This window comes from Xenopus tropicalis, chromosome 2, assembly GCF_000004195.4.
Source record: "Xenopus tropicalis strain Nigerian chromosome 2, UCB_Xtro_10.0, whole genome shotgun sequence".
In the NCBI taxonomy this organism is placed as follows: Eukaryota; Metazoa; Chordata; class Amphibia; order Anura; family Pipidae; genus Xenopus; species Xenopus tropicalis.
Window position 1 is genome coordinate 61,783,221 of NC_030678.2, and position 15,529 is coordinate 61,798,749.

General features: G+C 36.4%; 1 protein-coding gene across 1 annotated transcript in view; it reads right to left on the reverse strand.

Annotated features, from left to right (window-relative positions):
* Positions 1 to 5,680: 5,680 nt before the first annotated feature.
* The window catches only part of tafa3 (TAFA chemokine like family member 3), a 190,724-nt gene continuing 180,875 nt past the window's right edge, over positions 5,681 to 15,529 (reverse strand). Inside the window, exon 6 of the mRNA XM_031896814.1 lies at positions 5,681 to 6,525. Within this exon, the coding sequence (XP_031752674.1) occupies positions 6,514 to 6,525 (12 nt within the window). The 3' untranslated portion in view covers positions 5,681 to 6,513. The remainder of the gene's footprint in view (positions 6,526 to 15,529) is intronic.

Consider the following 15,529-nt stretch of genomic DNA (forward strand, 5'->3'; position numbering starts at 1 on the left):
AAGTTCTGATCTAAAAGCATTTGGCCTGCATGTACCTTAATATGGTCAGGGACCTTTCTAGTGACTCCTAATGTTTTTATATTTTATAGCAGGATGTGCAACATTGCTTGAATTAATGAAGACCTTTAAATCCTGTGAGAGTTGATTTCTATAGTTGTTATTATCCATTTTAAGATGGGACTGCACCCAGGTAAGCTATAGCCTGGTAACTTTAGTACCTACATATGCTGTCTTTTTCTTCCCCTACATAGTTTAGTGAGAAGAATTTAAACAGAAGTATGTTAAGATGATACCATTAAAAAAAACTTTTCAGATTGAAAAGACAAAATGTTTATAACAGTACTGTTCAAGTCTTATTTTACCTTAGTCATAAGAATATTGTGGCCTTTAGTAGAGAACTACATCTTAATGGGGATTCTTCTAATCTATAGCAATTCATCCTCTTTATTTATAGAATTTAACTCTAAAAATTGCTCTTGCATGAAACAAACTGTTTCCAACTTTTAGTGAATAAACCATACATATTTCATTAGAGTAAGTCATTTGCTGGTTTTGGGAGATGCTTCATACAAATTGTAATTTCGGTTAAGAGATAGCATTGATAGCTTTGTCACTGATGCTCACTTGCAGTACTGTTTTTCATCAGTTTTGCTGGTAGACAAACTCCCCAAGAAATCTGAGCTACCAGATCTTGTATGTACTGAAAACAAAATAACTGATGTTTGATAATGCATATCTGTGAAATGTCAGACCACTAATTTTAATAATCTGTTAAATATGAAATGTACTTTCACAAAAATACAGTACAGAGAAATATAATTATTAATTGCTTAGATAATTCAATTTTATTGGAAGGTCTGGCAGGCCAATTTCAAACGAGCTATGCCCAGTTTGATCCCTCACAAGACTGTTTTGCCATCACTACATCACTTTAAACATTTTTATGGGTCTAATATTTTACCCCTATATTTACCCTCTATCAAATGCACAGATTCTTTATTATACAGAAGAATTATGCACACAAAGTCTTTAATCTGCATTTTATCAGACTGTCTGAAATCAAATAAGGCTGACTACATTGTACTGTAATTCATCACTAGTGATAAGGGTGAAAAATGCACAAAATGTGGCTAATGCACAACTTTTTTGAGGGGCGTGACTTTTTTTTAGATGTGAGTACAACTTTTTTTATACGACCACGACTTATTTGATGTGAGTGTTACAAATTTTTGTTGCGCCAAATTTTTGCGGCAGTTTCAAAAAAAAAATTGGCAATGGTGAAATGTCGAATTGCCTAGTGAATCCAGGCCTGCTGAAAAAAATTGCTCATCACTATTTATCACATTGTTCAAATGCATTGCATTTGGATGTAAGTTTGAAGCATGTGTTCTAACTTGGACTGCTTACATGAAGTTGCAGCATAAGGGCTGTGACCAGGGCCGCCATCAGGGGGGCACTGGGGGGACAATCATCCCGGGCCCGGACGTTTCTAACTTTAAAGGGGGCCCGGCCGTGCTAGAGTTTTCTTAGGTCGGGCCCCCTTTAATCGAGTCCGGGCCCTGTCACTACTGGCGTCCGCCGCTATGTCTCCATCTGCGCTTATATAAGGTTGCGCCCCGTGCGTAGTGACGTCGCACGCACGGGGCGCAACCTTTATAAAAGCACAGATGCTGCAGACAGCAGTGGGACATAGCGGCGGACGTCAAGGAACCAGCAGGGGGACCGGTGAGGAACTGAAGGATGCTCGGGGGAGCTGAAGGATCTTTGAGGGGGGGCCTGGAGGAAGCAGGACACTGGGGGGGGGGAACTGGAGGATGATGCGGGAGCTGAAGAATCCTTGGGGGGGCTGGAGGAAGCAGGAGGACACTGGGGGGGGGACTGGAGGATGATGGGGGAGCTGAAGGATCTTTGGGGGGGGGCTGGAGGAAACAGGAGGACACTGGGGGGAGAACTGGAGGGTGATGGGGGAGAACTGGAGGGTGATGGGGGAGCTGAAGGATCTTTGGCGGGGGAGCTGAAGGATCTTTGGCGGGGGGGCTGGAGAAAGCAGTAGTATGCTTGGGGGGGCCTGGAGGAAGCAGAAGTACACGGGGGGGGGGGAACTGGCGGATGCTTGGGGGGCCTGGAGGAAGCAGGAGGACACGGGGGGGGGGAACTAGCGGATGCTTGGGGGGCCTGGAGGAAGCAGGAGGACACTGGGGGGGGGAACTGGAGATGCTTGGGGGGGCCCTGGAAAAAGCAGCCGTATGCTTGGGGGGCCCTGGAGGATGCTGGTGGGGAGCCAAAGGACACGGGAGGAAGCAGTAAGCAGCGGGGAGCAGGCCATAGTATGAGTAATTTGGGGGAGGACCAACAATGTTTTAGGGGGGCCCTGGCTACCAATGTTTTAGGGGGGCCCTGGCTACCAATGTTTTAGGGGGCCCTGGCTACCAATGTCTGTGTGTACTTTGTATTGATGGGAGGGGTCACTGGGGGAGGGGCCATTGGGGGCGTGGGAGGGCCTAGAAAATTTAGTTGTGAGGGGCCCTGTGATTTCTGATGGCGGCCCTGGCTGTGACACATGGAGCTACTTGTAGCCAGCTACTAGTTGTGGCTACAATATGCCAGAAAATACCCTGCTATAGACAATATAGAGAATTGTCTCTGCCCTGCACATGTAGAGGCAATTATAAGTATTGTCTATATTGTAGCCATGACAAGTAGCTCCTTGTGTCATTGCACTGTGAATGCTATCAGTGCAAATGTTCACTAATCAACCTGTCCAATCTGACCTCAATCCAGTCAGTCCTGATCAAATTAGCTGTGTTCATGAGCCCTGCACTGCAACAAAACATTCCTTCTGCTGGCCAGTATATCACAGAAAGGTAAAATTAACAAACTTTTTTGAACCATTTGAAAATACATTTACAGTATGAAATATCTTTATAATATAATACAGTACTAAGTCTTTTTCCTTGTTGAACAATATGTAAAGTCTAGTAGAGCAGTTCCAAAAAAAATGTGTTGCTAAACCATCCAGACATTGAAGCTTAAGGACTTTAGGACAAAAAAATGGTAGTTTCCCTTGATTTCATTTTTGGTTAAAATGTATTCACCTATATATAACCCAGCACCACTGGATAACTGCAGCTGCAACTAGGGCAAAAATCAAAATTAAAGTTAAAAATGCAACTAGATTTAATTGGTTTTCTAACACACTTTAGGGCACATACAAAAATGTGAGAATCACATCTTTGCGGGGAAAAAACTCATGGGACCACCCACTGACATCAGCTTTCTCTAACAGTATTATATACTGTATATTGTATATTGTTTATAGCACACATATGTAAATGAAAGCATTCTCTTGTGACATGCACTCCTTCACTCCAGTGTCCTATATTATCAAGGCTTTGGTTTTCTGTAAGAATACAGTCAACATGCCTACTTTTTTAACTGTTCTTATAGATGTAATTACAGATATCCTTAAACACATTTATCCAAAAAATCAAGTTAAAATTGTTTAAACAAAATTGAAGTAGAAGAGTGTGAGAATTAAAAAGGTTAGGGTAAATTTGATCTGTTTTATTTATAGGTTATCATATATTTTAACCTCTTGGAATATTTAAGGTGATGTGAGGTAAATTGTAATACACAACTCAAAGGAATAAGCAAATTACTGCCGTAGGTTTTAAGCAAATACTATGTTACTAGTGACCTCTGTTTTAATTGTGTTATTATCTCTGAATTTATGTATAAGTAGTCTGCTAATATGTTACAGAAAAACTCTATCCAATTTACCAACTACCCTCTGAAGGTTGGTCCCATAATATAATATTGCCAACAAGAATGCTTTATCCTATTGCATATGTGTCAAAAATTAAGTATACAAATGAAAATTGGCTTAATTGGCTTTTAAACTGATTGTATCTTTTCACAGGGAGCTACAAGCTCTTAGTGAATTATTGCCTTAAGAAGTAATAGGTTGCTGTCTGTGAGCCCAGTAACGATGCGTGTCATACTGAGAGAAAATGATTTTGATAAAGGATTTAGTATGTAATTGCTGCCATTTAAAGGTAGAGATGCAGTTTTCCAAATGGGAGTGTTCCAGTAGTACAATTAATTTACTGCTAGGGGGCCAAAATACATTACTAGTAACAGAAGTGATAACCAAATGGCATCATTTGTTCCAAATATTTGGCTCATTTTGCAAGATCTGTGTCTAAGATCTGCATGATGCAAATATGTTCACACTGACTGCACTCCAGCTAAATGTATAACACCGGATTTATGCAAAAATGTTCCATTCTGCTAAACACAAAATTTAGTGAAGTAATAATTTGTTGGAATGATAGCCACTTTAGATAATTACTGCAATTCTGCTTTAATTGTCTTAGACTCTACTGTACTTGCACTGATCGTCCCTTTATGGCCAGTGTATGTTCAGATAAATGCTGATTTTGGAATATTTCTTACATAGACAATAAGGGAAGGCTGGTTGCCTGGTTCATTTGAAGTATCAACGCTTGTATCATGATATTAAGGAATAAATGATAATGAAGATAATGAGGCATTATTAAGTTATGTATTTTGTGAGTTTCAGATAAAGAAAAACCTTAATAATGATTTTTCACCCTGGAGACAGTATACTTGGGGGAAAAGAAAAACAAATTAGTTACATGTAATGCCACTTAATATGTTTGTTCTGTTCTTATCTATGCATTCTTTTGTCCCTCATAAAAGTGTTTAAACAAGGTGTCCTATAAAACTTCACTAATCTAGTAAAGGTGGTCTTGACAACTGAAAGCAGTATCTTTCAGTTTCAGAGTCAAATAATAAATCAATGAAAATGATACTGTTATCGCATAGGTGACGTGTTTTTTTTTGTTTATCAATACTATTTCTGTCATATTGGAAATTCAGATATAATGTATTTACATAATACATAATGCCAAAAATTCTGTAACTAATATCCATGATATCACATGACTAAAGCTTGTGTATTACAATAAAAAAGTGCCCTTTTTGTAAAATATGAGGATATTAGAAATCACCTTGGAATTCTATGACTTCTACTATATAAAAGCACTCTGCCTTTGGCCTTGTGCCTTTATATGGTCATGGAACTCCCCTGTGACTTATAATATCCTTATATTCTACAACAGGTGGTATATTGTTACTTATATAATTCAAAATATCAGTAGTGATGGGCAAAATGTTCGCCAGGCATGGATTCGCAGCAAATTTCCGTGTTTCGCCGTTGGCAGAATGTTTCGCGAAACGGATGAAAAAATTTGGCGCACGTCCAAAAATTGTCGCCCGTGTCAAAAGAATAGTCGCGGGTGACAAAATAATAGCCGCGCAACAAAATAATAGCCACGGGCGACAAAATAATAGCCGCGGGCGATGAAAAAATAGCCGCGCGACATAAGAATAGCCGCAGGCAGCGAAAGAATTGCCACGCAACGAAAGATTAGCTGCGGGCAACATTTTCGGGAAACGGGACAGATTAGCTCATCACTAAATATCAGTGTTTATGTTTTGTCTGCCTTGGGTCAACAATTAACCATTACTGTAGATTCACTAGGAAGAATAATTTCAATGTCAGTGCAACTAGTGTCTTTGTTAATTTATGTCCTCCCTAAATTTGACATTGATAATACCAGGAATAACCTGCTTGAAAATCATAAAATACTGTTAGTATGTTTTGGAACTTTTTATTGTGGATTAATAGTAACCATATACTAAATACATGTAAAACATAATTTGCTGGGTAAATTCTTCAAAATAGCCCAGCATTGTTTTTAATTTTGCAGCCCCCACACATATATTCAAATGCACAATTTGTTTAATGCTTTATTTTATTTTCATTTTGAAAGGGGCAAGCCATGTTAAAACCTGTGAACTCTTAAGGACCTTGGTTTGCAGGACTATTATATTCTTTACCTGCATATCCACCAGTGTTATTGGAGAAAATAATGCATGATAGGCACACAGTTAACAATACATTTTCAGAAAACCATATTGGTGTCTTTTACTTAACAAGAAGAAAAAGCTATATCAAGTCATCATGTAAAATGGAAACTAAACTGCTTCTGCGTAATCAAAAAATACCATCATAAATCAAGGGATATCTCAGCAATCATAATGTGAAAACACAAAAGCCTTTAAATGGAAGCTGTTGCGTTGGTAGGTTGGTCCCTACATCCTTTGTTTTTTGTACTGTACATAAGATGATTTTTTTCTTTTTTGGTTGCGCATCCTAAAAGATTTGTCTCCTTAATAAAACAAAAAGTTGCACAGTCTTTAAAGGTCAGTTCCTTCCTTTCAAGAGGTACATTGTAATTGTTAGTTTTTGTTTTACATCATTATGGCACTCCTCATAAATGTCACTTTGGAACTATGATATCTGATGACATCAGTTGTTTCACAAAACAGTTCCCTTAAATTGGAGTACACAGTATTTCCATGGGTATCGTTGGCCAATGATGGCATTTTCAACATCTGGAGTGGATATTGAATGTCCTTTAGAAACTATCGGGTGACCTGTGAAAAAGGAAATAAAATAGATAAATAAAACTTAAACATGAAATAAAGGTAAAAGAAAGTCTTGATTAATTATTAATGTGACATCCAAAATACTGTAGATAATTGCTCAATAGTAACAATAGCGTAAGGAAAAGTATTCTTTTCATGTATTCTGTGTGGGAGGAAACACATATAAAGCTGGGTTTGGGAGGAGGCACTTTGACTTCGGCCTGGAGTGTCTGGTGTCTGATTTTGTTGGAATTGCTGCTGATCCATCAGGGACGGGGTCCCTCAGTGATAAGTGCTAAGTATCAATAAATCTGCTATATTTATTTTTACTTGTGTGTCAGTTTAATCCATCTACAGAATCTACTAAGAATTAACTAATTAATTAAGAGCCCTTCTCAATACAAATAGTATAGTGCATAAAGTGTTTTGATTTCCTTCTTTCAGATTAGTGGCACACATAACATTTAGATATATAAGTAATGTTAGTTGAATTATAATTTAATGATAACAGTTCCAAAAAAAAGTACAAAAGTCTTCAACTGGCACACTAAGAAGCAAAAATTGTAATTCTTATCATTAAAATCTGCTTTTTTATCAAAATTGCATTAATCTAGATGAAACCCTTTTTGCAATGTTATACATACATTATCAAAAGTACAATTAATTTGATATGTTTAACCATTTTCTCACTTCTATTTGATTTCACATAAGTGTGTGCATTTTAATTGTAAAATGGTACAGATTAGCACTTTGATTAAAAAAACAAAAAAAAATATTAATCTAAGAAATAAACCAAATATTTTTAAAGAATATGTCATAAGCAAATTATATGATAACTGGATTTTCATTTGTTTCTGACTTGGAGTACAGTTACCCAGGAACTATAGTGTATTTATGACAGTAAACTAAAGAAGCATATAATGCTGCATGTATGTCTATTGTGCTTTAATAATCAGCTTTTTAGCTCATAATATCACACATTTTATGACATGCTAGTACCAAGTCAGTTTCATAAAAAAAAATCTATGTTTCTAAATGGGAGTGCAGCTTTCAACCTTTTAAGAGGTCTCTTGTCAGTTTAAGAATAGAGTCTTGTACCAAAATCCATTACAGCATGAAGCTAATTAAGTAAATTTAGGACGTTTTCTTAATAATGTGTTCAGCATTCAGACAGGTTTCACATCTAATATGTACAAAGGCTAATCATTCCTATCCAAACAGAAACCTAAACTTGTGTCCTTTTCTAAAGAAATGCTCCAATTGACATCTTTCTAGACAATATCATGAGCAAGGCATTGCTAATTAGGAACTCCAGGCCTGTCTTCTAATATAGAATTTATGGATCCTGTTACATTTGTAAAATGATTGAAGCAGACTAGGAGCAAGTCATTTCTCATAGCAGAATGTCCAAGAATACTCGAAGAAAGAGCTTGTTAACCAGTGTGATTTTTACATGACAAATTTAAACATCTAACATGCTAGAGATGATGGTAGAATTTGTACCATCTATAAATGTATAAACGCACAAAAAAGAAATATATGCAGTTTTTGAATACAGTCGAACTACAGTATGTCATAAGTAAATTGTTCTTTCATGGGTTTTGCATATACCTCTATAGTTGCATGTAGCTCCCATGGTCAAATTCACAGAAAACTTTTTTTGATGCTTAATCACTGAATTCTTCCCCTCTCTTTCCCTTTCTTCATCCTCATTTCATATTCAGAGCTCAAAAATTTTCCCTCCACACTCACACTTACTGTACAACCCTCTGTGATAGGAAATTTGATTACAAAATGTTTGTTCTTCTTTTGCAAATAGTGTGTTTGAAGCTTTGCTTGCACTTACAGTGTAAATAAAGAAGCCAAGGGTACAGATAATGTTGAGTTTCCCGTATTTGAATGAATTATATGTTAGTATTTTTTCTAGTGAGATGGTGTAATTAGTTTTCTTTTCTGACAAATAACATTGTTATTCCATCCACAAATAATCTAATTAGTATAAGAAACTTAAGTAGATAAAGTATAAAGTGCTTAGTTTGGCAAAAATAATGCTTGATCCATTATACATCTTTTCGTGCTACAATTCAACCATTAAGTTGAATGGGAAACTCCATAGGGATATTCTGATTTTTTTCCTCCTCATTGCTTTGTTAAGATGCAGACAGTATTAACAAAAATAAACTCCCATTTTATTTGCTGATACCCAGAAAAAAAAATAGGTTGCAAAACCACACATCTATAAATAAAGTAATTCGTAATAGAAAGATGATCAAACACAATGCAGTATGCTTAATTCAACAAAAATATTGAAGCTATTAAAAATCATTTTTCCTGCTAAAACATCTTGCACCATGATAACTGAAGTGTGTGATACACAACAAATTATACCATGTCTTTTGGGAATTAACTTTGCATTGGTGAACATCTCTTTCCATCGGCTAACATTCACGTTTTCTCTTAAAGTGAATATTTACCAGTTTACCAAAAGAATAAGATTTGGATTTTCACTAAGAGAAGGGAAGTTCTCCATGTTCAGGCTGACCATCTTCTATTATAAAGATAGAACAGCCACTTTTACATTGTATTATCTACATTTCCTCCTCTGTGGTAACATCCCACATAAAAAAATTCTTAATGGTGTAAATGAATTACAGAATTTTCACTACTACAATTGTACAGTGAAAATACACTGGTTAGTTTACACTAAGGACAAATTTGCCACTTTTCTTACAATTTTTAGTAAACATTAAATGTGATGACTTGAGGTGAACTTAGACAATGAGAAAATTCTCACCTTAGTTAATTATATATATATATATATATATATATATATAAACAAGCAGAGTACCGCACACATAGGGACTTAATAAAAATAAAAAAGGTTTATTGAAAAAAATCCAACGTTTCGAGGACCAAACTGTGCTCTTCCTCAGGGACAAGTTTGTCCCTGAGGAAGAGCACAGTTTGGTGCTCGAAACGTTGGATTTTTTTCAATAAACCTTTTTTATTTTTATTAAGTCCCTATGTGTGCGGTACTCTGCTTGTTTATTGAATTGTTTGACCAGCACCGAGGGCATTTGATTTTGCTTGAAGGGTGTGCTCCTTTCTGTTCTTGTATATATATATATATATATATATATATGCCAGTTGGTACTAAACTGTGTTGTGAACATTTCACAGATGCAAAGATCAATTACTTCCCAGCATGTTGGCACACAACATCTATATGTGTCTCTATGCCTATTGTGATTAGAATTAAGCAATTTGCCAGTGTTACATATTTCTGTAAAAAAAAGATAACCTTTTTACCCCCAAAATTTAAGAAAACATTCCTTTAGTGTTTTTAGTAAGTAACATTTTACCTTCTGCTTTAGGTAATTTCTACATTAGCATTTTAGAAGAAAACACATAAAATCCTTGGGCTTTATTCATAGTTTCTTAGAAGCCACTACAGTATATTCTGTGGCATGCTTAAACTATTTGTTTTTCAGAGCAAAGACTGTATTTGTATTTCTACCAGCATCCCTGCCTTTCTGGGACGATTAGTAGTTAGTTCACATTTTCATTTACATTAAAACCAGTGCAATATGCATTGTTAGAATTAATTTTCACTTATTGTTGTTGGTGTGTGTTTCTAAATAAATTATGAGGAATCCTCAAGCTGCAGGTTGAGGCTTTGACTGTGTGTTTAAACCATAGAGACTTAGAAATAGATCACTTACTTAATTGGGATGACATTTTGATTTATTTCACAACAAGGTATAATTTAACTTTTTGCTGTAGCTGATGTTCTGAGATATTCCCAAAGCGTAAATTTAGATGACCTGGTAAATCATTTGGCTTAGAAAAGAGAGGAAAGACAGAGATGTTTTTAGGGAGGAAGAGCCAAAATTGTTTTATTTTTAAGTCTTTTTTGCAAGTGGTACTGTCTAGGTTACTTTTTATAGAGTAGGAGGTATATGTGTTAAGAGTACATTTAAAGTCAAAATGTATCTTTAATAAACTGTTACCTTTTACATCATCATCATCACTTAATAGCAACTATTCTATTGCAGTTAATCCATAAATCCCAGAACCCTCAAACAAAGGTTTTCAGGGAAATTATAAATTAGACATCCATTAATAGTGTATATTACAGTTCTTAAACATTTATGATATTTCATTCTAATCACATAGGTAGTTGCATTCTTCACATAATCCAAAGATCAATGGTTATGGAGGTTAAGGAACTGTGATTAGAGAAAAATTAAAAAGGGCGGATTGCATGTTTTTTTTCCACAAAAAACATAAAAATCTGATGCAGATGAGTTTCCACTTTTCGGCATCAGTATGCAGCCTACATTCTTGAGTTAACATATGTACAGAAAAATAAGGAAATCACAAGGATGTTTATGAACCTTTTTATGATTGGATTGCTGTAATTAAGATATGGCATACAGAGAAAAGAAGATTATCAGCAAAAAGACATTCTATTCAGCCTTGGAAGAAAGAGTGACCCCCAACTTATCAAGTATATATATTTTTAGCATAATTAGCATTCCTAATATTAACAACATTTAAGAATTTAAGACATCATTGCAGAAATACATAATATTATATATATTATATACTGTATAATATTATATATAAATATGAAGGATGCGTGTAATAATTGGAAAGGATTGGAAATTTAAAAAAAAATATTGCTAAAGAAACACACTTTTCTTGTTTATATATATCTTCCTGGAAAGCTGTAGATTACTGCAATACCATTTTCCATAGCATCCTATTTAAACAAACAATTGTAGTTTATTTATATTAATAATACATTGCACTTGATTAATCTCATTAAAACTATGTTTATGGAAAATGTTTTTAGTGGTTTTGAGGCATTGTGCTCCTATTGTGGACAGACTTATAATGATAATAGCCGTTATTTAGTCTGTAGCGATGTAGTGAACATCGCCGAAAATGTTCGCGAACCCGTTCGCGGACTTTCGCCAAAACTCGCGAATATTCACGAACTTTGCGAACCCCATAGACTTCAATGGGTAGGCGAACTTTAAAACCTAGAAAAGCCATTTCTGGCCAGAAAACTGATTTTAAAGTTGTTTAAAGGGTGCCACGACCTGGACAGTGGCATGCAGGAGGGGGATCAAGGGCAAAAACTTCTCTGAAAAATACTTTGTAAAAAAAACGCCAAAAAAAAAAACCGCCAAAAAATAACGCCAAAAAAAAAACCCAAGCTATTCCTATGTATATGCATAGGCGATACAACGAAGCGAAAAAACGCGGCGGAAAAACCAGGGCGAAAAAACGCGGCGCCAAAAAAAACCGCGGCGAACCCAAAGTGGCGCGAATTAGTTCGCCGGCGAACAGTTCGCTACATCTCTATTAGTCTGTCCTTTATGTGTAATTAAATGTCTCTGTATTTAAGATTTATATATATATACAGTATATATTATTATGACATTTAGCTTTATGGAAAATCTTTGAATTCCTAAAAATGATTTTGCTAATGAAGCTACATAATATTGATGAACAGAACAAGGTAAAAGGATCTAAACTAATAGACAATAAAATGCTTTGAGCTGAATCACCTTATAACTGAGAAAAATTCAGCAGGCATCGATTCACTGCGAACTTCCACGTTTCGCCAATGGCAAATTTTTCCGCAAAAGGGGCAACAAAATCCACTGCAGAAAAATTGCTGCGTACGTTAAAAAAAAAAATTGCTGCGCGTGTTAAAAAGAAAAAAAATGACGTGAGGCAAAAAAAAAATTTCTGAGAATTTTTGGGCGAAGCAAAGCTAAACAAATTCACTCATCTCTATTCTGTACTGCAACAAAAAATAGATTTATCTATATATTATTAAAACAATAGGCAGAATGCATGTCCACTATCATCAAGTACAGTAATTAAGAAAAGATTACAAGAGAAAACCTACTATTTGAATGTCTTGAGATACTCACTGCAAGATGTGGAGATTCTGTGCAGCAAAGGAATGGAATGTCTTTAGCATACTCAGTCATCCTGTATGACCCATGGAAAACCAGTCCTGATAATAACTACAAAAGTAGTGATATATGCCTGGACTGCTAATACAAAATTATCCTTATGCTGACTGATCTGGGCTGATTTTTGTGTAGACTATAGGCTGCTCTTTTCCCTCACTATATATTTAACTCGCTAGGCCCCCTTTCCCTTTTGCTCTGGTCCCATTGTTTTTCCATTGAACTTAGTAAATAGGTATTCACATTTGCTCAATAAAAAATTAATTTGTAAAACCGGAAAAAAGGAGCACCAAAAAACATCCACGGGCTTCATTGCATTTTGTGTGAGAAAAAGCTGTGAAAAAACACTGTAAAATACAATGTATTTATTATTAATTTTTTAAAATATTTTTTTAATGTGAGATAATATTTACTGTACAGATTACTCAGAATGAACTGAAAATTCATTAAGAATAAAAAATACTATAAAATAATAAAAAAGCTGTGGAAAAAACACTGTAAAATACAATGTATTTAGTGCTGAAAAAATGCAGTGGAAATGCCCATTGACTTCAATGCATTATACAGATTCACTCATTACTATTTACAATCACTATTACAATCACAATTACTATTTACAATCACTATTCAGAAACATTGTAGCAGTACGAAACATGTTGTCCATGTTGTCAGGTTTCCTAATTTCCATATCCAGTATATGTATGTAACACCATTTTGGCTATAAAGGGGTAAATCCAGGCTAGTAGATGAAGTACAGCATGTGTTACATGCGACCCTCTTTCTTAGGCTGGGCCTTCGCTAAGTGGAAGAATACTGATGCCATGTAGTCAGCACCGGATTTCTAAATGACGCGCCCCGAGGCCGCCCCCATTCGGCGCCCCCTACCGCCCCCACCCGCCGTGCGAGCGCAAACCACCTCCTCCTCCCCTGCCGCCGCGCTAACGCGCATGCGCTTGCGCTTGCGCCAAAGTTAAAACTCCCATACGGAGCAGTGGGGAGAGGTCCCCATTGCTCCGTATGGGAGCAAAATTTTAAAAATTTGCGTGCGGCGGGGCGGCATGCCACCCTAGGCCCGGGCCTTTGTGGCCTCGCCACAAATTCGGGCCTGCATGTAGTGCAGATGGTATAAATGAATGCCAGAAAGGTTCTTATGGTGAACTATAATACAGATTTATTTGTCCAAGACACAGATGCTAGGCAGGGTGTGCACCATTTTATCCCACCTCTTGGTAGTCTGGGCAGGGAAACACACCTTTCAACCAGTACCCTTTGGGAGGTAGTCCAAGTAGTAGGAAATCCTTCAGACTGATAACCTCTAGTGGATGAGTCCTCCTGAGTAGGGATCAGGGGTTATCCTGTCTGTCACTATCGCTACGCCATGGCCCTGCACTGAGGCAACATTGCCGGATAGGAGAACTACTCCTGGATCTAATCACTCCTTTGATGGGGCTAATGGCTGCCCTTTCTAGCTAGAGCTAACTACCTTCACTTTCCTAGAAAGTGCTATTAAACAATCTGAGTGTGCTTGCTAATTCCTCATTCACAGGGCCCTGCCCCGACTTTCACTAAAGGTACAGGATCCTCTAGGGTACAATGGCTTCTGGGGCCTACTGTCTGCTCCCAGGCTCAGATGGAGCTCTGCTTGGAAGACAGCATGCAGCCAAAAGAGGAAGTCACACCCTCCTGCCAGACACTATATCAGTCTGCAGGGGGCATGTACAACCTGACTAACCTATAGGGAATACAGTTACATAACTGAAACCTGAGTATGGAGGGCTTTGCCCAATAACAATAGAGGTGTGAAGAGGTAGGGGATAAAGCCATAGGGAGCTTAACCCTATGGGTCCATACATGTACATATGTTGGTTTAATGGTAAGGCTTACTTTAGCAAGAGAATGTTTCACTGATGGGACAATGAAGGAGGTACAACAGAATGAGTGCATATATTTAGCTTAAAAAGGAGCAAAAATCTGAGGGTTTTCCCTTACAAAAAAATAGATTATGATGCAAATTTTTGCAGAGTGTGAAGCAAATGTAATTCTCTACACTATAACTATATTTTATTCTGTCTTTGTAAGGAACTATTGGGTAAATGTAAAAACTGATTAGGAAAGTTCATGCCGCTAGTCAAATTAAGAACAATGATTGCGATATTACACAACTGATTAACCGTGGCACATGAGTCATTATTTTTTTATCTGACTTAATTGCACCTTGTTCTGTAGGATATTTTGCCTTAAGAATAAGACCTCTATGTTTCTTTATGATGAATTTCTTTGCTACTTGAACAACACACAATAAACTGAGTTTATCTCTTTCATTGATAAAATACTGTATATCCCAAGAGTGTATAAGTGCAAATATTGAACACACTGCAATATCTATGTAATTAAATACTCTGGCAATCTGTATGTTACTGTATCCATACAATAAAAGAAAATCAATCTTATAAATTGCAAGTTTTCTGAAGAAAAATGCTAGCAAATACAATATAATAATTCAAAATGACGGTAGTGAAAACAGAATATTGTTTTACTTGGATGTCCATACTGTGTATGCAATTTGTGTTGACGTAAAACACACACTGTGTGAGTATGATTGAGGTCAGTATGAATAAGACTCTCATGAAGAACTCTACTTGTGTGTTGTAAATAGTTCCACACAATTACTTTCCTGCCTTATATTCTCACGGATTGAGGAATAAATCACAAGATCATGTCTGGCAACAGTGGAAACTAGGCACTTCATCACAGGAAATACTTTATAAGTGGGTGGTGCTTAAATGTTTTAAATGCTTACAACCATCCTACTGGTAGATTTCTACTGCCTTTTACTCACAGGGGTAATGTTCTGATAGGAATACCCAGTTTAAAGTAATACTGCATCCTGAAGGAATGTATATAGTCTTTAAATAATATTATTACCAAACATTCCTGTTGTATATTGCTAAAAGGACAAGAAAGGACAAGAAACTCTTTTCTTTACAGTATTTCTTTAAAGCAATTAAATAATTTTACAA